General features: G+C 42.1%; 1 protein-coding gene across 2 annotated transcripts in view; it reads right to left on the bottom strand.

Annotated features, from left to right (window-relative positions):
- LOC124551017 (esterase FE4-like) overlaps nt 1-25,963 on the bottom strand; it is a 290,102-nt gene that overhangs the window by 108,836 nt on the left and 155,303 nt on the right. Inside the window, exon 1 of one of the 2 annotated variants that reach the window (XM_047125863.1) lies at nt 4,532-4,682. The exons of the other annotated variant lie outside the window; for it this stretch is intronic. Coding sequence (XP_046981819.1) covers nt 4,532-4,681 — 150 coding nt within the window. The 5' untranslated portion in view covers nt 4,682. Of the gene's footprint in view, nt 1-4,531; nt 4,683-25,963 lie in introns of those variants that run through there. 2 annotated transcript variants of the gene reach the window in all.

The following is a 25,963-nucleotide window of genomic DNA, read 5'->3' as shown; positions in this document are numbered from 1 at the left end:
GTTGTACTTGTAGAATAACATATTGAAATATTTGCATATCCTGATGATAGTATGTAAACGGAATGAGCTATAAATCAAAGACACCAGCAAAGGTAAATCAACGATTTGTTTTATGGCAAGGATAATGTTTTGATAAAAGGTTAAATATCTGTATGAAACAAAGTACGAAATAAGATCTTCAGTTTATTAATTCATGTATCTTTACACTTTTGTTTCAGGAAGTGGTAGCTTACGGATGTATGCTTGGATGCCTCGCACCAGCATTGTAAAAATTTGTATTTTAACCGTTCATTAAAAATATTGTAAAAAAGTTAATAAAGAAAGGAATATTTATTCGCACGGATTTAAGTTCAAATCCTGTCTGTTCATCATTTCACTCGCCGCCCAGATCCCGCATCAAGAGGTTCGGTGCAGACAAGAGTAATTTACGCGGTATCCGGAGGAGCGTTCCTGCATCGACATTGTCACAATCAAGACTAAGCACAGCGCAATTAATGCGAAGGTAACGACTCAGACTTGATGGGCAGCTATTGAACTTGGTTTACTTACACTAAAAATGTTGTGCTTCGAGTGGAAGATCGACAATTTCGATGGTTGCGGTGATTATTTGGTACCACACACTACTGGAAGCAGCAGTATACAATGCAAATTATGTTTATCGACCTTGACTGTAATGATATTAAAGATCTGTTGATATATCAGTTACATTTCATCCAAGATTGTAGGCAAATTCATAAATTACCTTCAAAATTTTTGCAACTATTCTTTCCAATAAGTTTTTCCGATTATTGAAGCAATTATTAATCCATTTCAATTTCCACATCACTATTCACGCACTCGTCATTTGCTTCTATTAATACTATTATTCACTGAATACGCCACATTTACTCGGAACAAACATTCATTACTGATGGTCGCAGTAAAATCCACACGCTGCATTGAAAACTAATTTCCAAGTCATTTCCCGGCCATTGTTTGGTGCGACATGATCGGTCACAGTAGAGTCATATTGGAAGGGGGAATGACGGGACACAATTAGCTGCATGTTTTCGAAAATTCGTTTGCTGAACATCGTGAGGACGTTCCTTTGGTCAGACAGAGTACAATTTACAGTACTTCCAGCATGACAGAGCCTCTCCACATTTTACCTAACTCACCCTGATCACTTGATTGGTTGTGATGGAGTAATTAAATGGTCACCAAGATTGCCACATCTTACGCCATTAGATTTTTGTTGATGGGGCTGGATGAATTCTGAGGCGTACAAATGAAAGGCGAATACGCGAGATGAACTGCTTGGTCGCATCGTGGGCGCTGTAGGCACAGAGCATAGAAGGATATCTATGGTCTGTGGCTGCACGCCTCATCAGGAAACGTGCAGAGGCATTCAATCAACGCATCATGTTCTCCTAACAGTACAGAAATGCACTGAAGTTCACCATGGGTTACCGAACATTTACTAAGAACTTCTTTAAAGCTGCACTGTGAGGTGTACGATAGTGCTAAGCAGTGAACGTGTTAAGCATATGTATTTTTCAATCGATGCTTTGTATAACACACATTGTAGTGTTTACTAACTGCTATAAGTGTAGAGATTTGTAAACGTGGCAATGTACTGAATGATATTGAAAATAAATAACAACGTACATTACATGTCTTCTAACTCGGAAAAAATCGGAATAGGGCATATGTCCTTATAAAGTTTTTTCGTTCAAATGGTCATCTTCTCAAATCTCCGAATACTGACCATTCCCCCTGGGATATCACGTATAGCACACATCTTTTCTAGTGGTACACATGGAACTAATAGTTACCAGAATTACATAATATTTTATGTAATGAGAATAATGCGTATTAATTTGAGGGTTAGCACTTCCTGCCACCAACACCATCAAGCAGTACGAAAGAAAAAGAACAAATTTGTTTGAACTGGTGATACGATAAATAAAAGGTATCTGCACTGGCGCACAGCGAAAAAATTGTTGTAGATTACTCCAGAGGCTACTTGGACCAGCTAAGAACGACGTCATATCATTAACAGGTTTTAACAGACATCATGATGTTATAAGAAACCAAGAGATACATCAATGTGATAACCGTTACCTTGTATAGAATATCGGCATCACGTTGCGAAGTCCACAGCTGTCTGCTCGAGATATTTGTGATATCGCATATTTGGCAACTTTCTAATCTCCGACTTTTGGACAACAACATTTTCGTTTCCTATATACCAGATTTTCCTTTCTACCGTTAGCTCCACGCTGCATTCTTTGGTTAGCTTGCGTATTTCCGCATCTGTGCTTTTTGCGAAATGAGCCTCTTAAGTTATTAGTGGCTTTTTCCATCTTAACGTTACTGCAGATAATTAAAGAGTATTTTGCACCAGATGTGTTTTGCTTTTATTTGTAAAGCACCTTCACAGTGTTACCGTCTCTTGTTTACATGTTCCGCAAATCACTGCTTTTTCCTTAATTGTTAGCACAGATTGAGGTCGGAAGAAAATTGGTTTCTCATTCAAATTTATAAATTGTCTTTCGAGCTTGGCCTCCACTAGCAATTAACAATGAAGCTAAAAGCAGTTGCTTGCAGAATGTGTAAACAAGTGGCAAAAACACCGTCAGTAAATTAACCGACGCAATACTACCTGGGGTGGTGGGGAGTGGGGGCGGGAGAATTTTATGCCCACCTTTTGAAAAAATTTGCAGTAATTTATGTTTTGAAATTCTGAAGAAAAGTATTTAAAAAGAATTACTCCAGTAGAGTGCATATATGTTTTAAACGTTAAACCTTCCAGTTAAAGTTAACTCAAAATTTACATATCAGTTCGAGATTACACTTTCCCTAATGAACGTCGTATCCAGTATTTCCGGATTCTGTGCCTCACTTACACATCAGAACCTCTTTAAAAATATGTTTCGAGGAAAAGTCGGCAACAATGAACGAAACTTGCGTTCTTAACATTTTTTGTGTTGGTCTTAAAAGTCTGTAATTGATATTGCTGAAAGGTATTTTCAGGTTTTGGACACTCCTTACACATCAGTATCTCTTCAAAAAGTATGCTGGTAATATAATTCAACAACAATTATGAAATTTTTAAATTTTTTTTAGGATAGCCATAAAGAACCTTCCCCCCTTCCCCGCTTGGTAATGCGTATTATGGAAAATGCTTTGCTATTGATAGGGTTGCTGACCGTAGAAGACGCTTCATAAATGAGAGCGAAATACATCTGGCGAAAACACTCTAAATTTATTTGCAGTAAGCTTAAAATGGAAAAAATCTATACTAACTGATTATAATAGGTGCTGTGGAAGATTGCCATGCAGACAAACGTAATCGTCTCTTTGCGATGACTTTATACTGACCTAAGAGCGGCTAGAGAAATGCAGATGGGGATTTTCATCAAACTTAGATTCCTATTATTTCTCACGGAATGTGCTTTTTTCAGGATATTCAACATCGTCAGTTGTTCAATGTTCAGATAACGAAGAACTCTCTCATGTGCATTATGTTGTTGTAGTGATTATCATTAATGTCCAACAAGAACTACTCGGTAACATAACTGCCTTGAAACACACTGCCAATCGGAGTTATTGAAATGTCACCTTACCTAACAATGCACACAATTGATATGCAAACAGTCTCAGTTGATTAAGCTGGACGAGAGGACCCAGTCCACTCCATGTAAACACAGCCCAAACTATCGTGGGGCCACTACCAGCTTGCACAGTGTCTTGATGACAATTTGGATCCTTGACTTCGTGGGGTCTGCCTCACACTCGAACCCTACGATCGGCTCTTGAAACAGGACTCATCTGATCAAGCCATGGTTTTCCAGTCGTGTAGGATCCAACCGATATGCTTAAGAACCCAGAAGAGGTGCTGCAGGCGATGTGGTAGAGGTAGCAAGAGCTCTTGTGTCAGTCGACTGCTGCCAGAGCCCATTAATGCCACATTTCGCTGCACTGTTCTTGCGCATATGTTAGTCATACGCCCTACATCGATTTCTGAGGCTATTTCACGCAGTGTTGCTTGTCTGTTAGCACTGACAACTCTTTGCAAACGACGCTGCTCTCGGTCGTTAAGTGAAGGCCGTCGGCTGTTGAGTTATCTTTGATGAGAGATAACACCTGAAATGTGGTATTCTCGGCACACTTTTGGGACTGTGGACGTCGGAATATTGAATTCCATAACGATTTCCGAAAAGGAATGTCCTGTACATCCTGTTCTAGCTACCATTCCGCGTTCAGTCTGTTTATTCCTGTCGTGGGCCCATAATCACGTCTGAAACCCTTTCAAATGATTCACCTGAGTACAAATTACTGTTCTGCCAATGCACTGCCCTTTTATACCTTGTGTACACGTTACTACCGCCATCACCATATGAGTATATCGCTATTCCATGACCTTTGTCACATCACTGTAGCGTTTTCTAGGTTTTTGGGCCGAGATCATGATAAATGAAGTACAGATCATTGTACCCATTCCTCGCAAGTCTTTCACTGAACCGTATAACCTTTCTGTAGGACTCACCTTGAAGCGCAGAGGTCCGACCGGTGGCGCCGCGTAGGGGATTCCCTGGAAGGAGCAGTAGGGGAACCCCCACAGTGTGCGCCGGCGGCGGCCGAGCAGCTCGCCCTGCGGGATGCGCACCTTCACCGTCGCCTGCTCTGCGCCCGCCATGCTAGCCGCTACGTTTGCCGCCGCCGCTGAAATGCGCCGTCTTTTATTGTGGCTGGTCGGCTCCAGGTGGTTACGTAACAGATGGCGCTGTGGAAGGATAAGATTACGACAGCCTCTGCCTCCTCACAGTGACGAGGCAGTAACCGCCGCAGTGAGTCATTCTGTGATGTGTAGCTTCTAATGGGGCAGCTGCGAAACACTGGGACGAGGGTTTCCGCCGAGCAGTGCGGCGGCAGTTAGATCGTTGGTGCTACATAACCGCTGTATAATCGCTTCTCTACAACAACGCTGCACAATGCCATTCATTGTGTTCACAGAGGAACAAACTCTTTGTCAGACGATTCTGAACGGTTTAAACTACGTCATTACTCCGTAACTTATAGCTTCGTACTGACACTTGACTTTGGATCGGTTGCTGCTGTTGTGTGTTCAGTCTGAAGCGAGGTTCGACGCAGCTCTCCGAGGCTAATCTTTCTGTCCAAACCTCTTCATTACTGCAAACTGCATCTATTTGAATGAACATGGGTAATGAAATCTAACCTTCATCTCTCTCTGCAGAATTAACTGACCACACTTGCTTTCATTACCAGACAGACTATACCTTGTGTGAAGAAGCAAGGTTTTTCAGAGTTTAAAAACAGCATAGTTGTACTTTTATGTACATAACTTCTAGCAGGTGTGTACTTGAATGTTCTGTAATGGTTTTAGAAGACGTTTATCGTTTATTTATTTCCAAGGCTTTTTTATTTCCACATGAGGGCTCTCTGAATTTCCATCTCCATTTGGGGCTCATAGCAGATTCTGCTTAAAATCGTATTTTGTTTTTCTTTTCTCGCTAGGCACAATGAATCGTTGAAAAGCACTTTATATAAAGGAAACTGACGAGATTGTAAATGACCCCAATTTCGTGCATTCTTCTGGTGATGAGGTGGAATGTATAAGCCCACTGACATCGTCAAGGTCCTTCCACATCGAGTAGATGAAATGCCTGTCTGTGATGGTCTCGAAGAAAATATATTGGACGAAACTCTTCCAGCCGATGTTCCAGATGTCTTCGAAGTTGGTACCAATGAATAAAGGGAGGACGAGGAAATGCACACCATCGCAAGAAGAGAATGAAAACTAATGTCACTTCTAATTTAACAGCTGAGGAAACAAGTTATAGTGAAACTTACGCTGACCTAGCAGAAACTGAACAGCCTTAAAAGGAAAGCCTGCAATTGATTGCTTTGAAGAACTTTTTGATGAACAAGTACCGAATTTGACTGCCAGTGAAAGTGTTCAATATGTTACACACAACAATGATCACAACTTTGATCCAATGAGTGCTTAAAAACGTTCTTAGATATATTACTCTTCACTGGATACTAGGCTCTCCCAAAGGTACAGTTACATTGGAATGAAGGTGACGATTTTGATATACGGTGCTACAATAGTGCATGAGCTGCAGTAGATATCTGGAAATCTAGCGCCATATTCACTCAATGATAATACACATCTGAACAGAGTCACAGCTAACGACAGGGATAAACGTTTCAAAAGTCTCCCTGTGATAGACGCCCTGAATAAGAAATTCACGAAATTTAAAGTTTTTTATGATTGCCTAGGCATTGACGAGTAAATGGTTCGACATTATGGACACCATTATCTAAAACACTTCATTCGCGGGAAACCGGTGAGATTAGGATTCAACCACTGGGCGATCATAAGCTATTCCTGTCACACATTGTCTCACGAATGAAAATATCCCACTGCTCCAATTCAGAGGAATGGTGGCAACGCCATATCGTGCTCAGTCATCCGCTGCTTCCGATCTAAAAATGAGAGGACGTCCATTATACCCGAAGGCATCCACCTCATGTGTTCCATTTGAACTCACGACTTCTCGAACCCTACACGTGATTGAACTCAAAAGATCGAAGGAAGAAAGAAAGTGAGGAATTTACAAAAAAAAAAAAAAAATGCAAGGAAACAGTGCTCCGTGTACAATATGGGACTCCATATCGAATGCTTTGTTGTCTGCCACAGAAAATAAAAGGAAATATAAAAAGGTAGTAGCAAGTGCCACGATCCCCATTTGAGGATTCTCTAAAATATAGCGTTTAATTCAAGAATATTTCAGTTTTTATTTTACATCGCTTATCCCAGTCTCTCAATTAGGCAACCCAGAAACAAATACAGACTGGAAGAAAAAAAAATTGACAGTTAATGGGTTAAAGGCTGAAGATGTGTCCTATCATTCGATCTCTTCTTACATTTAACTCACCAGCATTCTTCTTTAGCATCACATTTCAAAAGCTGCTATCCCCTTCTTGTCTAAACTGTTTACAATCCACATTTAACATGTAATCAAGGCTACATTCACGAAAACACCCCTCAGGAAAGTCTTCATAACACTTAAATTTACATTCAGTATTAGAAAACTTTCTACTACTAGTCTGCATTTTATATCCTCTCATCTGTCGCTATCTTCATTTATTTTACTACCCAAATAGGTAAACTCATCTACCACCTTTAGTGCCTCTTTTTCTAATCTGATTCGTCTACCTTCCCCTGATTTAATTCACCTACATTACATTAGGCGAGTTTTACTTTTCTTGTTGTTCCTCCTGCACCGTCTTTTCAGGACATGATTCATTGCCATTGACTACAATGTCAACCAGCGCTGTGGCCGAGCGGTTCTAGTCGCTTCAGTCCGACCCCGCGCTCCTGCTACGGTCGCAGGTTAGAATCCTGCCTCGTCCATGGACGTGTGTGATGCCCTTAGGTCTGTTAGGTTTAAGAAGTTCTAAGTCTAGGGGACTGATGACCTCAGATGTTAAGTCCCATTGTGTTTAGAGCCATTTGAGCCACTACAATGTCGTCGGCGAAACTTCTCAGTTTTTGTTCATGTTCAGTGAACTTTAATACCGTTTCAAAGTTTCTCTTTGGTCTCCTTTACTCCTTACCCAATGTACAGATTTAATAACATCGGAGAATGGCTACAGCCAGACAGCAGTTATAAGTGTCATACCCTTTGAGTCTCAGCAGTCTGATTTCTGAACACATTGAAGATAACTTTTCGCTCACTGAATTTTATCCTTGCTACCTGCAGAATTTTAGAGTGTAGACCAGTGAAAATCAGTAAAAATTTCTCTAAATCTAAAAATGATATGAACGTGTTTTTGCCTTTCTTCAACATATCTTGTAAGGTACGTCGTCCTACCAGTATTGTCTTGCATGTTACTACATTTCTCCAAAACCTAATCTGATCTTCCCCGTCGTTGGATACTACCATTTTTTCCATTCTTCTGTAAATAGTTCGTGGCAGTATTTTGCAACCATTACTCATTAAACTGATGGATTGATGGTCATAGTTAGTATTCCTGTGTTTCAAATTTAAGTAATCAATTCATATATATTGTACTGAAGAATGTCGTTGCTGGTATATTATGCCCGGTGCATTTTATGCCTCAGAGTGCTGAGTAAGAAATGTTCCTCCCCCTCCCCTCCCCCTTCAAACGTGCGTATCTCAACTCCTTTATCGGGATATCCGTTAAACCTGTATGTGCTATGTTCCATAATAGTATGTATTGATTAAGTACGAGAAAAATGTCGGTTTAAAGAGCTATTGCCATTTTATCTGCTACTGCTTTAAACTGTGCACGTGAGGAACTGTCTTTACGGAGTTTCCCATGTGTTTGCATTAACCACACGTGTTTACTTAGTCCATGTACGGAGGCATGCTGGGGGTGGAAGCTTACTATCGGTTCGTAGCGCACTGGCTGCCTGGACAAGCCCCACAGCCAGCCCGCAATTTATAAGAGAAACAAATATTTAATGGGTTAATGCGTCACTGCAGTGATATGAAAGTTCATGACGAGTCGCCAGAAGGGCCAGGTGCGGGTAAGGATTCTTTAATCATTTTTGTAAATAATGTTGACAATTACTAGATACAACACAGCATACGAATCAACACTAATCACACAATAGCTAACTACTGCTGTGGTGCACAGTAGTGTTACGTGGCTGATGTTGTCAGCCTGTAGTATCACCCTTTTTCTCTCAGTTTTTCTCTTCTAGTGCAAATGTTTATGCATAACTGCGCAGGTGATCTATAGGGATCAAGGACTAATCATGACTGCGATAGAGAAGCTCTGTGGATAAAATGTGGAACATTACGTGTACTACGGATTTCCTTACTTCTGATTTAGAATTGCGGGGAGTAGGATCGCAATAGAACTATAATTAGCGGCATTGTTGTAAGCCGGCATTTTGAATGCTGTATGGAATTGGATTAATTATGCTAACATTCCATCTCATACAATAGGATGATGTATCCTGAAATGTAGTTATGAAGATCATTTGTGGAAAAATATAATTTCATGAATGGAAAAGGTACGTTTGATTCTTTGTTTATTTTAACTTCTCCCTTGTCTGTGGCTCGAAGCATTATTTGCTGTGTCGTAACTCATAGGGCACTTTGCATTCTGGGAAATCAGTAGAGCCTGCACCACAGTAGTTTAATTTGAGAGATTAATTTTTGGACTTCTATAGAAATTAATACAAAACCTGTACACTGATTCCCCTGCTGCGGAGTGAATACGTCATAGCACCGAATACGACTTCCCTGCGGCGTACGGCTAGGCCTCTGACTATTTTAAGAATTTTCAGAGTCGCCGATCGCCGAAATTATGCAGAGCCACTGAAATTTTATTCCAGGTGCTGACTTAGACATCTAGAGGCAGACACATTAAGATTATAAAATATAACTGTCAAATCATTTTGTTTTATAGACTTGAGAATTCCATAAGGAATTAAATGTATACCTGGGATCGTGGGAGACATTTGTGTTAAAATATTGGGGACTTGACTTCTCTCGTCCAGAAGTTTCCATTCATGAAACTAGATGTCCTTCAGTCACGGTAATTTAACTTCGCTTCCATAGGGAGAGAAGTTAAACGCGGCCGTAAACATTCTGAAGCAGCGTGAAGTTAGGCAACGGTCAGCAATCGAAGGGGAACAAAGTAGAAGTGTCCGATTGTAGTTTATCTCCAAGCCTCTTATCGTCTAGACGTGTGCACTAACAGTGGCCAGCGCCACTGGTAAGTTAGTGTCACTGTGACTCGGCCGAATTATTAAGCAGTATTTTTCAGGGGCCGTTGATAGGAGTTTCTCCGCTCTGGGCGGGAATTGAAATGTGACGATTTTAATAGCGTCAGTCTCCCCCATGTCCCCCAGCCCCCCTACGCCAACATCCAACGATAGACGGAGCAGGTCTCCTGTTATACTTCTAAACATTAGGCAGGTTGGTTGGTTGGTTGATCTGGGCGGGAGGAGGGTGGGGGGGCGACAAAACAGCGAGGTCATCATGGGTCCCATCGGGTTAGGGAGGGATGGCGAAGAAAGTTGGACGTGCCCTCGCAAAGGAGCCATCCTTGGCTCAAATGGTTCAAATGGCTCTGAGCACTATGGGACTTAACATCTATGGTCATCAGTCCCCTAGAACTCAGAACTACTTAAACCTAACTAACCTAAGGACAGCACACAACACCCAGTCATCACGAGGCAGAGAAAATCCCTGACCCCGCCGGGAATCGAACCCGGGAACCCGGGCGTGGGAAAGCCATCCTTGCATTTGCCTGAAGCGATTTAGGGAAAACTCGGAAAACCTAAATGAAGATGCCTGCATGCGGGTTTGAACTGTCATCCTCCCGAATGCGAGTCCGTTGTGCTAACCACTGCCTTACTTCGCTCGGTTTTTAAACATTAGAAATGTGACCCCACGTCCTCATTTTTGGAGACAGTCCTCAAATTTCGTGCTTTGCCTTCAGTTCCCCAAAAAGTGTTTGAGGACAGGAAATGTTATCAATTTATTATTTTTTGTCTTCAGTTTTTGAAATTTCTGAATATAATTCAAATACGTAGAATGTGCTGAACATTATAAACTATAAACCAACTGAATAAACCTGTGCGACCAAAGTTGTCATCAATTAATTATTTTATTTAATTGCGAGAAAATACACTAATACCGGTGTGGAACTATTTTGTGGAGCGAATTAATTTTTTCTTGAATTTAGAAATAGTGCCATACTGATGAGAGACATGTTATAGCATCGAAATAGATCTGCATAATCGTGGTGTTAGTCCGACTCTGTTTTAATTGAAATATTTCTAGAATGAGGACTAAATTTCATCTTTTTCAGGGTGCACATTCTTCCGATTAAATAAATAAATGACGACATGTTTGCATTCTCTATTGAGGATTCTAAAATATTTTATTAGTCGTCCCGGCGACGGAATGGTCCAAGCGATTGACGTCTGATCATTTGTCAGAGATGGGTCCGGATTCGAATCCTGGCGAGGCATGGATGTTGTGTTTGTCTAAACGCACTGGCTCTTTCCGTAAGTCATTGTTCCCAAATTACGGACGGGCGTGCATAGAGATACTCACGGTGGTCGTTAAACACCGAGTCATAATGAAAAGAGTCCTGTTAACTACATTTTTTTCATCAAACTCTTGCTTCAAAGTAAGTTACTTGACTTGGAATGTTCCTTCTTCTGTGTAGCAAATGTTTGGCTTCAGATTTTTTTCTTGTACAGAACAACAATGAAATTTCAAAATGCACTTTTCTTTTTATGTGCTACAAACAATGAGTGACAGTTAAAATTTATCAGAAGTAATACTGTGAATTACAGTACCTAATTTTATGCTTATTTCAGATGATTCATCATACGTCTACTGGACGATTATGATGCAGTTCGTAAATTCTTTGTTAACGGACGTGACCCACACCAGCGCTCGACAGAGATCAGTCCAGGTCATGTTTGTTCCTGCTTGGTACTCACAAGGGACACTCCCTCTTGCACGCCCCTCAGAGTTAGTGGTAAGCCCGCCAGGAATTGAACGCGGATCAAGCATGGAAACAGGAAGAAAGTGTACTTGTGGTGTCACCGCCAGACACCACACTTGCTAGGTGGTAGTCTTTAAATCGGCCGCGGTCCGTTAGTATACGTCGGACCCGCGTGTCGCCACTGTCAGTGATTGCAGACCGAGCGCCGCCACACGGCAGGTCTAGTCTAGAGAGACTCCCTAGCACTCGCCCCAGTTGTACAGCCGACTTTGCTGGCGATAGTTCACTGTCTACATACGCTCTCATTTGCAGAGACGACAGTTTAGCATAGCCTTCAGCTACGTCATTTGCTACGACCTGGCAAGGCGCCATATTCAGTTACTTCAAGATTGTATTCTGAACAGATAATATTGTGAATCATGTACCGTCAAGAGCGACGTTCATCATTAATGGATTAAAGTTAAGTATCAAACTATTTAGTCCACTTTCTGAATTCTAATTCCTTGTCATGTTCCAGACCTCACGTCAGTATAGACCTTCCCTCCTCACGCCAGCCTGCGTGAGCTAAATCGCGTGCATTTCGGCCTCCATTCATAACACGGTGTTGGCTCTTCAGCCAACACAACAGTACTGAACTGTGAAAAGAAAAAAAAAATAGCTTACCGGAAACAGTGAACGGTCCAAGCTTAATAAGTGCCACATTGAGCAACGGTAAAATAGCCGTGGCGTTGTGGTTCAGTCGCGATCTTGGCTCGATCCTACCTACCTGCTGGTACGGTTTCATTTTATTTTATTTTTTAATTGTTTCAAAAATTGGAACAACTGTTAAATAAAGTTAATGACCTAAAGTACTATCAATTAAATTATAAATAATTTTATTTCCTCTCTCAAACGGCCATCACAGCTACTTAAACTGTGAATTACACTCATCAATATTTTCTTCTTAAAATTTTTAATAATTTTAAATGCATTTTTAATGGGGATAAATTAAATACAACCATCACAAAAAGTGCTCAGTTGGCATTCAGTTTTCTGTTTTTTTTTTTTTTTTTTTTTTTTTTTTTAAGTGGTCATAGTGTTGGACTGTGAAAGCGGACGAGCCGAGGTCAAAACTCCAGCGTGCCATTTATTTACTTTTTTACGTAATATTATGAACCGTTCGTCAATGTATTGAAATATTTGTTCTCTTTATGTAGTCTTGGTAGTTGGCATACTACACATCATTATTGAATATGAGTTGTGTGGTAAGAATACGTTTCCGTCGCGAGTAAACGTGATGAGTGGTGAGAGCAGGTGAGGGACAACATAGACGGCTGACAGAAATGAAAACAACAAATAAAGGGTGTGAACTATATTACAACAAAGGAGTTCAAGAGTCAAAACTTCCAAAACGGAAAATAACTTCAAAAGCATTATAAACATATGTTTTGATAGAGCACAGAGAAACTATCTGATAGAGAAACTGTTGCGTTCATTTGGTGCAAGTTCTGTGACGAACTACTATGTTTTCATCATTTCCTTGGGAGTGATCACATTCACATTCACCTGAAAGGAGGCATGTATCACTCCTTCACCAGGCGTACAAATTAGATGGGTCGGTAAGAGACACACGTACTGTCTCTAATGCCGTGTATGGCTTACCAGAAGTGTTGTTCATTGCAGTACTCGATTTACTTGTCGCCTTTTCATCAAACTTTTGCGGTTCCCATTCCAAATCCAAATCCTTTTGGCAGCTAATAGAGTAGTTGTGCAGAATCAACTGTCATAATAGGTCCCTTCCTTCACCCCGCTGTTGCAAACAGACGCTTCACCACGACACACAAACAGACACAAATCTGAATACAGTGAACAGCGAAAAAAAGAAAAGTAATATACCAGGGCGGTTTGACCATGACTCGCCCGCGATGCAGTCCAACAAGCGACCACTTATCCACGATGCCACTTCTGTTCATGGCTGCGCTGTATTACACTTCTTGGACCGATCAGTGTGTCGATTTTGATTTTTTCACAGTTCAGTACAGCTTCTTCATGCTTGACCTGTGATCACTTTTTGACAGGCTATCGACTTAGCCTCTTACCACCAAATCTGAGCGGCGTGCGACGGGGAGTTTCCATTGTCAGTGGCGGCTGATTTAGTTTTCAGGTAAATGTGTTTACGTTCGGCAAAGTAAGTAAAGACATATGAAGTAACTGTTCCGTATACTTTTCAATTTTTCTCTTTTTGATTTTTTCTCTTCATTTGCTCAACTTTTGTGCTGTCTGATCTGAAATTAATTTTTCTGTGTCTTGCCACCCCTAAAATTTTGTCGCCTTAAGCGGCCGCCTAGTCTTGCGTAATGCTAGAAACTGGCCAGTTCAAAGTGGACAAATTAGAAAGAAAATTGCTAGTCGACAGGTGTTAGTGACAATGAACCTAGACCTAGTGTCAGTGGTACTCTGTGTGAAAGGTTAAAAGTATTGACAGAAGTGTGGCAGTAACAAAAAAACACAGTTCCAGGAAAAAACAACGCAGTTACCAGCACTCATTAGGCCAGACATTTGCATGGATTGATTACAATAATGTAAAAGGTGTTATTTTTTGCTAAATTTGCTAACAAATGTTTGAACAAAATTGTCTACAGTTTTCTCGTAACATAGGAAAAAATTTCGTGTGAGCTGGTTTTTCGAACTGGAAGAAAGTGTCAGAAAAGTTGGACGTTCGTGGAAGATGCCATAGAGAAGATGTACTGAAATTCAAAACCTTAAAATTGAATGTCAATGTCCTTAGAGACATTAAAAAAAACTGATCTAAATAAAAGAAAACAGAGCTTAGCAGTACAGGGGCTTACAATAGGACATACTGATGAAACAAGTTAATTGCTAATTTATTACGCCTTTAGTGGGATGATTGCCAACAAATTTTAATGTGGCTACAGCGCAAAACTTATAAATCGACAGCCCACGATGTACAAAATGAAATTTTGACTCTTTTAAATCATTTAATTCTTAGATATTTGTTGGATGGGGTCAAAAGTGAGGAGTATTTTGCAATCATAGCAGGTGAAGCAGTAGACATAGCCACCAAAGAGCAATAGGTGTGTGTATCAGAATCGTTAATTCTTTGTTCCTGATAAAAGAATGTTCTTTAGCGATATACTGACACAAACTACTACACAAAGGCTCTGTTTGGATTATTATCGCTATTTTAAGACAGTTTGATATGCCTGCGTCTAATTGTAGAGGCCAATGCTATGATGGTTCTGCTAACATGGCCAGATAATATAGTAGTGTACAGGCCAAGTTTTTGGAAATTCAGAAGTGATTTGGGCACAACCTTGCACACTCTTTAACCTTAACACTACAAGAGACTGCGAAACCAATCCTAGAATGTCGAACTACACTGAATGTTATGAAGGATTTAATATATTTTGTTCACTTAAAGGAAAATTTGAAACCGCTCTGTCCTACAAGGTGGTCCCTAAGGTACTTGACAATGTCTTCATTTTGTCCAGCTATATAAAACTTTAAGAATTTTTTTTCTAAATGTTTCAAAAAATGACAGTTCAGTAACTGGTAAAACTGTTTGGTCACATTGATACGGTCAACATAGCACTACAGAGGAAGTCCCTGGCCAATAATATGATTTGAACCGTTTTAATATGGATTAAATTTATGAGAAATTGTTTGAATCATTTTGGGCTGATACAAATTAAAAATGTAAGGATGTAGATGTTGATTCCTCAAAATTACCGTCAAAGAAAAATCCATAACTAATACGGTGACTCTGACAAATAATCTGTAGATTCATCCACTGAAATGTGTGATAAATATAGACGATTTTTTTGTGAAACAATGGATTCGACCATCAACTTGTTGGAATCAGGCTTAGACACTCAATCATTTATGTTTGAAATCAATCTGAACAATTTTTTCTTCGTCCCAACAAACATTCATATTACCTTTTATCTTTCTACGAATTAGTCACAGTAGAACGTCACTAATCGGAGCTCGGATGGTCCGACTCCCCACTTAATCCGGCCATCCCATTTCCCGCATTTGCCTACGTACACACGCCGATGCTACAGTCAGGACTGGATTTTTGTCGATAACTTATCGTCTGCGATCTGGATCAGTAGCCAGTTGACCGTTGATAGTTGCGACAGTCCGATCAGTTTTAATATGAAATGATTAGTTTCTGACTCTATCAGTAAGTGTTATTGTGCACGTATTTGTGTTATACGTTAGTGGCTGTGTACTTCTTACAAACTGAAGTGTATAAAACTGAACGTAAACCGTGTATTCACAACCGAAGTTGAGCGCAGTGACGTGAGTGACTGGATCAGTTTAACTGATTTTGACTGCACAACGAAACCCTACGTAACTGATCACCAAGCCGTTGACGCTGTAACTCAAATAACTGTTAAGAACCGCAAAGATGACATTAAAAACGCATTTGACATAGCCACTCAGTACATCGAACAAAGCTGTACTTCTACCCCGATAGACATTTTTGTGGATTAGGAAAGGGCGAAACATCGCTGCAAAACCACGTTCGCTATCTACTAAACATTACAGACTTTTTTCGTTCTTCTTCTTGTTTCGAATGGGTATACTTTGTTTAGACCACGCTTGTTTAACTGTTGAGCTTTGATCTTTGCCCAGTACTGTCGCATCCTCTGCCGATGTAATTCATTTTCCTTTCCCCTGTCCAGGGGGTACCTTTCTTCGGAGCTTTTCCTGAAATCCTTGGACTTCCTTCAGAGTATGTCTCACAGACTGTATGTTCTGGAGATCAGTTATTTCCAGTTCTTTAATGTCCGTTTTAGTTTCAGTCAGCCAAGTGGTGCGAACCTTCTTGTTTTGGAAGAAGGAGAACAGACAGTTGGTCAATCTGTTCGGAGGCAATCTTGCAACACAGCTATAGAAAGCTACCCTTCTTTTTTTACACAATCAAGAAAGCCTCTCGATATGTTCGTAGAGCTCGGCGTTATGTCGCCTTCTGAATTACCCATCTTCTTCTACCAGGCCTAGGATCTTCCAGAGGATTCTCCCCTCTCAGACCTCCAATTTCTTCATCAGACCTCCCCAGTTCATGGAAAGACATTCCATGGCATACAGGGCTTCTAGTCATATAACTGATGTGTAGCGCTTACTTTCCAGGCATTTTTTTGTTGTAGGTGTTCACTGTCAGTCGATAGGCTAGTTACAATTTGTTGACTCGTGGGTAATGACGTTTTTCATGACAAGTTGGGTTCAGTCCATTCACCGAAATACTTAAACTTCTCTTCCTGGTTTAGTAACATCTCTCTGTTCGCTTCTTTGATGTTGATGAAGAGCTCTGTTTTCTCCAGCGATACTTGAAGACCCGCTTTGGCTGCCTATTTTCTGAGGCAGTTTACCTGCATTGTTGCCATTTCAAGAAAATCAGCAATCACTGTCATGTCAGCTGCAAAAGAAAGGCAATCTACAATCAGTCCTTCGTTCTTTGGCCCAGGTAGACACCACTCTGAACACCCAAACTGGTCAGTTCCTTGCGCCATTCTCTCTCAACCTTTTCAAGGACACAGTTGAAGAGAAGTGGGGAGAGTCCATCCCCTTGTCTCACTCCAGTTTTTATCTCGAAGCTTTATGAGATCTCACCTCTAAATTTGAATCTAAATTTGAATTTAAATTGGAGTGGGTGTTGGTCAAGGTTTCTAGAATGAGTGTGGGTCTTGTTGTGTAGTCCTATTTCCTGGAGTATTTTGTTAAGTGTTTCTCTATCAACAGAGTCTGAGGCTTTCCTGAAATCAACAAAGGTGACGACCATCTTGGAGTATTCCAATACAGTTTCAGCACAGGATCTGGTTTTCCTGAACCCTTCCTGATATTCTCTCAGTTGCCTGTCCAGCTGATTTTCTGCCCTTGTTAGTAACGCCTTGGAGAGAATCTTGTATGTTAGTGGGACAAGAGAAATTCCATGGTAGTTTTTCAGATCAGCAAAATCTCCCTTTTCATGAAGCGGATGGATCAGAGCCGTGTTCCAATCAGGTGGTAATTTCTCTGTTTCCCAGATGTCCTGGATGATGAACTTGCCCATGGCATTGCTTCCAGCACATTTCCAGGTAGATACCTCTCCAGCTGCCTTATTAGACTTTAGAAGTTGAATGGTTTGTACAACTTCTTCCAATGACAGAGACAGTGAGTCCAGGTTTGGTATGGTTTATTTGTAGTTGAGGTCTTCGCTGGGCTGATCACAGTTGTTGTCGTTAAGAATCAGTTTGCCTTGTGAGAGTCTGAAGTGGAGACTTGGCAGATTGTATTTTCTTAGTGTCTCCTTGAAGGTTATGTAAAAATCTCTGGAGTTAGCGAAGCTCTCTTCGATTTGGGTTAGTTGGTTTTGTGTGAAGATCCATTTGGTTCCTTCAGTGTAAGCCTTCTTTGTTCCAAAAAGCTCTCCCAATTTTTCTTGGTTTGCTTACAATTCCACTTCCCACAGAGTCTCTACCTTTGGGCTATTGCATTGTCACAGTCTTCATTCCACCATAGATGATTCCTTCTTTTCGTGAGGGGGGGCGAGTTCGTTGACTGTCTTCAAAAGTCTCCTTCAGTTGGTCCCAGTTGTTGAAATCTGTACTGTACAGTCCCTGGCTTACTTCGTGTTTGTTCTTAAGTCGCCCTAGGCCAAATCTTACCATCTTGGAGGTACTGTGTAGTGTTTATAGGTTGGAGTCTCATTTTGAGAGAGATATTGGTCTGAGTCCAGATTAGTACTTCTTAATACCTTCACGTTTTGAATTTCCTTTTGACATTTTCTGGAAATGGCCACATGATCTATCTGGAATCACTCAAGTTGGTGTTAGGTGAAATCCAAGTCTTCTGCTTCCTTGGCAGGTGTTTGATGTCGGTAGACTTCATGACCAACCCAAAAGTCCTACACAGATCCACCAACCGTTCCCCATTGCGGCAGATTCTCATATGTGCCAGAGAGTTGCCCACTATATTTCTGTAATTTTCTCTCTTCCTAGTTGGGCATTGAAGTCACCAAGCAGTATGACAGTGTGTGCCTCCCTAACTTTAGAGAGAATATCTTCTAAGTCTTCCCAGAATTTGTCAGTTCTGCCTGTTGTCCTGTTTCATTGGAGCATGTAAGTTGACTACATTGTAGCCCTTGTTAGTACAATTGAGGGAGAGGATGCATATACAACGTCTTGGAGAGGTTTCCTGTACTTCTGTCAGTACTATGTTGTAGTGTATTAGTGAATTGGTCAGATGTTAGAATTTAACCACTTTGAGCAGTGAATTAGTCTTAAATGTTGCCAAGAAGTTTTGTGTCTCAATCTGAGTTTACATCTGGTGATTTGAGGATACTCTGACTCATCCACAAAGCATGTCGGTGCGGAATCCCCAGAATCCGAAGGTCCGCTAACGTCGTCTTGGGTGGCTGTGGATTGGTTATCACCTGGGGTAGTGCTCAGTTGAAGATAATTCTTCGCGGGACAGATACTACTCAACTTCTTAGCCTGAGAGGCTTATTTTTCGGAGCTGTCACCACTGGACAGGTTTCCTTCACTATGGCTAAGGATCACTGTCCACCCCACTCTTTACTTATGACAAGGGATGGTAGGAAAAAGGACAAGGCAGGTACAGGATGAGAATAGGAAAATGGGGACAGGTAGGTCGTTTGACACACTTTGTCCGGCTCCTCCCCTTCGACCTGTCCGGCTTGGGTGACCCTTCTGGTAGCTAAGCTACCGCAGGCAAAGCCCTCCGCATCAAGAGCATGCAAACATCCTCACCCGCATGGACAGCGCTTCGTTAAGGCAGTGTCCCCTGAGGAGGACTTTTTTCGTTTTCCTTAAAACAGAACATATTTTACCGTGTGATTACTCATATTTGAAACTGTTAAGTGCAAGTCAGTTGTTTGTCAATTCAGTACTGTAATAAGGTATGTACAGATGTTAAAACTTTCACTCACAGTAACAATATCGTATCGTACAATACAGATGTATTTTACAGTACAGGCACTACTACACATAACGTTTATGTGGTATACACCGCTTCTAACAAACACCGAACAACGCGCTCCAGTACGCGGCCGCCAAACACATCGCTGGCCGCACTTCTCTGAGCGGCCCGCTGCTTCCTTCGCTGGCCGTCTTCACACGCACGCTCCCTTACGTGGCCGAGAAATACATCGCTGGCCGCACTTCTCCGGGCGGCTCACGCTACCATCGCTGGCCGCCTTGCACGCGCGCGTTTCTCAGCACACAGCAATTGGCTACGCCAGGAAACATTGCGATTGGTTTTCCCTGGAAAACAGCGACCCCAGCCGACGGCTCCATTAACTAGCAAGCCTTATATAAACCCGGCCGCCGCCGCAAACGACAGTTCTCATCGGGAAGTGCAGTACGCCGTGTTCCAGCTGCTTGTGGATGCCGCCCACTCGAGGTTATCTGGCTGCTCGGCGGAAAATCTTGCGACTTCACTCGGAGAGACTGAACTTCACTGGACCTGGGAATAATTACGGAACGTGCACCCCACCATGCACATTCGGACATTGGTATAACCAAAATTTAATTATGCATTACTCCTGAGTGTGAGCCTGGGTAGACGCTTGGCTAACATAATTGTTAAAAAGTGATGTGATTTAATAAACCAGACTGAAGAGGTTATTGTGTTGTTCCTGGATATAACAGTTTCCGTGTAAGAATTTTAGTGTGTCAAGGTATACCTTTCGTTTTGTTACTGTTTTAAAATGGAACAATATTTCAGACAGTATTTCCAACTGAAAATTTTAGTTACTCCGTGCTGTGTCAATAAGTGTTATTCTTATAATCCGACCTTTTTTGCGTTTCGACCATGCTCCCGGTGCCATAGCGGATGGATTAGCGAGGTTCCACTGTACAGGCAAGGAATGCTTGCTTGCTTCTCCACCGAAGCATGTGAAATTCTGCAAAACATTACATCATTGGATGAAGTAGTGAAATTTCTAAAAAAGGAAAGAGCCATACTTTATTTACTGCCAGAGATAGTGAAATTCATACGCATAGTGCTGATGATTCCAGTATCGTTCTGTACCACAGAATGATCGTTACTTGCTTGCGAAGTGTGGAAATATATCATCAGGCCGTAATGAGGCAGGATTCTCTCAATACCATTACTCAGATCAACGTTCATAGAGATGAATCGATGAACCTACATGACGTGCTCATATACGGGAATGACAGGTGTACATTAAAGGAAACTTATTACATATACGGGTCACTGTGTTTTTTCGCGACGATGTTGCAGCTTGTGAAAAGAGGTGTACATTTGCCGCCAAAAAATAAGGTCTGTTTCTTCAAATTCATTTATTTATTTGACTTGTAGAAAACTGCTGGCCTACTTCATGGGACAGAAATAACTTTGAGCACCATTTGGCGGTGCAGCTAACGTCTTTACATGCAGCTGGCTGGTTGGGAAGGCCCAACCGATAGCTACGGTACCACATTTCGTCTTTGACCCGTGATGTAGCTGTGTTGTGTTGTGTGACGTCATGGTGACAGGGGATTTTTGAGTCGAATCTTGTTTGTATATGGCGTTTTGTAGTATTCGGCAGCGCTCTCTTGTGTTGGTTGCTAATGATGCTAAGTGGTGGTTAATCGTTTCATGTTGTTAGCTCGGTATGTAAGGATGTGGTTGGTATTGTTTTCACGGGCTCGCTAGTGAATTACATTGATTTTGCGTACTGTGTTTAGTGGATTTGTGCTTGCTTTCGGAATTATTAGCGCCATATTCTTTTCTTTGCCGGTGACTTAATATTATTTTCATTTTCTGTCTGTTACGAATATGACAAATACATTTATTAGGAGGTCATTACACGCCGAGGTGGCAGAAATCATAGGATACCTCCTAATACCGTATGGGACTTTTGCCTAACATAGCAGCAATCGATGTCGCGTAGACTCAACACATCATTGGAAGTCCCCAGCAGAAACATCGAGTGAAGCTGCCTCTATAGCTTTGGCCATTGCAGCGGCGCCTCCTCGACACTAGCCAGCCTACCTGGACGTGACCAGCAACTAACCGGCGTCATGCAAACACGTCTGCACAATGAGACTGTGGAACTCAACCAAACGTGTCTCCACAATGAGACCGTGGAACTCAGCAGTCCGGAAATGTTTTCATCCAGATTCCGCAGAAAAAACGCGCTTCCCTCAGTAGCCGTAAACTTTTACTGCTGTCGTTTAAATCGGTTGTTTATTCCTTTGAACGCAGATAAAGCTTACCACCATTCCTTCACTAGAGCACACAAGCAAGAGCGTTAACTACTGCCCACTATTTCATCATGATGTATGAAGACAGATGGTAATAAAGATAATCTTCCCTGAGAACATTAAGTGGCGTGACACCAAATTGGAAGTGAGAGTGCGCTGCAGTCTCTCAAATGACTTTCTTCAGGATAGCTACATCGCTTGACTAGTGTCCAGCATGTTCTCCAGACATGAACCCTATCAAAAATGCCTGAGATAGAGTGAAAAGGGCTGCTTATGGACGATGTAACCCAGCAACCACTCTGAGGGATCAACACTGAATTGCCATTGAGGAGTGGAAAAATGTGGACCAACAGTGCCTTGATGAACTTGTGAATAGTATGCCACGACGAATACAGGTATGCATCAATGCAAGAAGACATGCTACTGGGTATTAGGGGTCCTGGTGTGTACAGCAATTGGACCACCACCTCTGAAGGTCTCGCTGTATGGTGGTACAACACGCAATGTGTGATTTTCAGGAGCAATAAAAAGTGCAGAAATGATGATATGTTCATTTGTATTCCAATTTTCTGTACAGGTTCCAGAACTCTCGAAACCGAGGTGATGCAAAATTTTTTTAATGTGTGTATATGGATTTAGTCCCTTTTGCTTTTTCCTGAGCATACTGCGTAATAGTTCGCTTTATTTGGGACTCTACATATCCTGTCCACCAATATGAATGGTTCTGATAACGTGTTTGCTTGATGAGATACTTTTTGCAAACTCCTAAAATTCCCATTTCAGCAGTGGTTCATACAGATTGGGGATGTTCATATTGCAATTAATACGCCCTCTAAAGGTTGTTTGGAGAGAAAATTTGACCAAAATGTGATCTGTCTAATCTACTTGCGCTGTTGTTCGCTACAAAGCTGCAGATCATGACGTTTCTCACTGGTGTCGTCCAAGTGTGTAGACTGTATTTTAATGCACCCTTTAAAGTTTGCAGTTCTTGACAGTAACTTCTCTATGGAACCTGACCCCGCTTATGCGGTACACATTTGAAATCACCACCAACGAGCACTGTGCGGTACAATCCTGCTAATAGCGTTGCTATCTCGTCAGTACGTAAACTGGCTTCTGTGCGCTCTGTTATTCGCTACAGATAGAGCATAAGCACTGACCAGTACATGTCTTGTAGCTGCACAGCTATGCCCCTTCCGTTACTCAGAAGTGCCTTTATCGTATACTTAATACCTTCCTTCAATAAAGCGGCAGTGCCACAGGAAGCGTCAACATTAATAACTGGCTGAAGATTATGTATTTGTTTTGTTTTATTTTATTAGTTGTGACTTCATGGAGTAAAATATGAGGGTCCTTTAGTAAGTGATGGAACACTTTTTTTTTTTTTTTTTTTTTTTTTTTCTGAAAGCAAGTTGCTTTTCTTCAGGATTGGGGTTAGGTATGTTTGGGGGAAGAGACCAAACAGCGAGGTCATTGGTTCAAAATGGTTCAAATGGCTCTGAGCACTATGGGACTCAACTGCTGAGGTCATTAGTCCCCTAGAACTTAGAACTAGTTAAACCTAACTAACCTAAGGACATCACAAACATCCATGCCCGAGGCAGGATTCGAACCTGCGACCGTAGCGGTCTTGCGGTTCCAGACTGCAGCGCCTTTAACCGCACGGCCACTTCGGCCGGCTGAGGTCATTGGTCTCATCGGATTCAGGAAGGACGGAGAAGGAAGTCGGCCGTGCCCTTTCAAAGGAACCATCCCGGCATTTACCTCGAACGATTTAGGGAAATCACAGAAAACCTAAATCAGGATGGCCGGACGCGAGATTGAACCGTCGTCCTCCCGAATGCGAGTCCAGTGTGTTAACCACTGCGCCACCTCGCTCGGTCTTTAGGATTCCAGTAAACCGTATTATTCCCTGTTCCTCTGGCTACAAAACCCTATTTCTCAGCATAATCTCCGTTCAATGCGACGGCCTTGCGCCACCTTACAGGCAGGGCGTGTTCGCCTGCACAGTGCAGCTCTGCTGGTCAGCGTCGTAGCCGACGTCTCGCTGGATCAATATAGCCTTGCCATCATCCACGCACTGCTTCCCACGGAGTGCATTCATCACTGGGCCAAATAGATCGCAGTCGAAACATGCGAGGTCCAGGCTGTAGGATGGAAGAGCAAAAACAGCCCTCGGGTGTGCATATCTGTTTGAGGCTTTGCGTTGCCATGGAGAAGGAGATGTTCATTTTTGTCCGATGAACGCGCTGAAGTCGTTTGTTTAGTTACATGGGGATAGCACAGTACATTTCATAGCTGATAATCGCACCATAAGGGGGGACACCAAACCGAATAACCCCTTCAGAGTCCCAGAAAACCATCGCCATGACGTTACTGGCTGAATGTTCGTCTTTGATCTTTTTCTTCTGAGGCGAAGTGGTGTGGCGCCACTTCATAGTTTGCCGTTTAGTTTCCGGTAGTGATGAACCCATGTTTTATCACCTGTCATGATGTTTGATAAAAAAGTTTCATCATCAGCCTAGTAATGAGCAAGTGATTCCGCACAGAGGGTCCTTTGTTGCTCTTTACGGTCGTCTGTTCGGCGGCGAGGAACTCAGCGGGCTCACATCCTTGACTACCCCAACTGGTGGACGAGTGCGTCATCACTACGAACAGAGACGTCCGGTTGAGCAACGATGCGTGTGATTTTGATCCGTCAATCATCTCGAATGAGAGTGTCTTCAAGTTCCATTTCAGGAGTCAGAACTGTGTGTGGCCAGCCGGCACACAGGACATCAGAAAAGTTTTGTTACGATGAGGACAGATGCCTCGCCCAGCGACTCACCGTGCTTTTGTTCAAAGCCACGTCCTCGCAGATATTCTGTAAGCGCATAGGAATATCTGCGATGTTGTGCTTTTGCGCCGAGACAAACTCAATGAGAGCTCTCTTTTTGGAACGCACCTCCGTCACAGACGCCATTTTGAAGGCTACATACAGTCCCACCAACTGTCGGACGTTCGTGAAAGTATGGAAGCTGAAGCGGGCGTAAGGCGCTGCAGTCATGGACTGTGCGGCTGGTCCCAGCTGAGGTTCGAGTCCTCCCTCGGGCATGGGTGTGAGTGTTTGTCCTTAGGATAATTTAGGTTAAGTAGCGTGTAAGCTTAGGGACTGATGACCTTAGCAGTTGTCCCATAAGATTTCACGCACATGTGAACATTTTTTTCTGAAGCGGGTGTCCCAAAACAAGTTCCACATTTTTCAACAGAAAATGACCGAGAAAAACAGGTATTGCGGTACTTATAGAATGCCCCTCGTAGTATGGATGTCTTCAGCAAAACGATAATCTTGCAACGCTTGGGTTTTGAGAGTCAATTGTATGCTGATTTGAGAGTCGCAAGTTTATAAAATCGCGTTAATTGTATTTGAGGAGGATAAAGACTCTCGCAAAGGACTTAAAATACATGAAAAGTACAAACTTAACTGTAGTTAAAGTTGCAGTGCAGTAAGATTGCATAGTCGTCATGTTCAGCAGTATGCTGTACTTGCAGGTGGATGAGACCTCGAGAGGAATGAGAGAATCAAAAAGAGGCTGACTAAGTTAATTTCTGATGTCCCTATAGACAGCATTCCTCTCCAATTACTGGCGAAGCACACTAGCTTAGTCGATGTACGTATTAATTCGAGAGAGGTTTGTCTCTTCATGAGAACACGCCATCTGTTTATGAGAACTGAGCCAGCATATGTTAGGCCGACCATCAGGTGGGGAGGGGAGGGGGTTCACATTCGCGACCTTTAGTGCCACCGTCTTACAACCAAGATTGGTTTGTGTTTTGTGTGACCCCTTGTCCGTTTCCATATGTCCGTCATTAGTATTTAAGGCTTGCGACTGCACGACATCAGCTTCCTCTTCACCACGGCTTAGGTTTCAATATCTGAGATGTACCGGCTGCTCTATGATGTGCCCTAAACTGTTCATTCCAACGACAATGGACCCTTGGGGATACCCGATTTGTCCTTTGTGGTTGTTTTTGACTTGCTGGCAGTTTCGCATGTGTTATCCCTGTTTCATTTCCAAAATGGCTCTGAGCACTATGGGACTTAACTGCTGAGGTCGTCAGTCCCCTAGAACTTAGAGCTATTTAAACCTAACTAACATAAGGACATCATACACATCCATGCCCAAGGCAGGATTCGAACCTGCGATCATACCGGTCGCGCGGTTCCAGACTGTAGCGCCTAGAACCGCTCG

Source organism: Schistocerca americana, chromosome 9, assembly GCF_021461395.2.
Source record: "Schistocerca americana isolate TAMUIC-IGC-003095 chromosome 9, iqSchAmer2.1, whole genome shotgun sequence".
Taxonomy (NCBI): domain Eukaryota; kingdom Metazoa; phylum Arthropoda; class Insecta; order Orthoptera; family Acrididae; genus Schistocerca; species Schistocerca americana.
The sequence above is the reverse complement of the archived record's forward strand: the minus strand, read 5'-3'. Positions and strand labels throughout refer to the sequence as shown.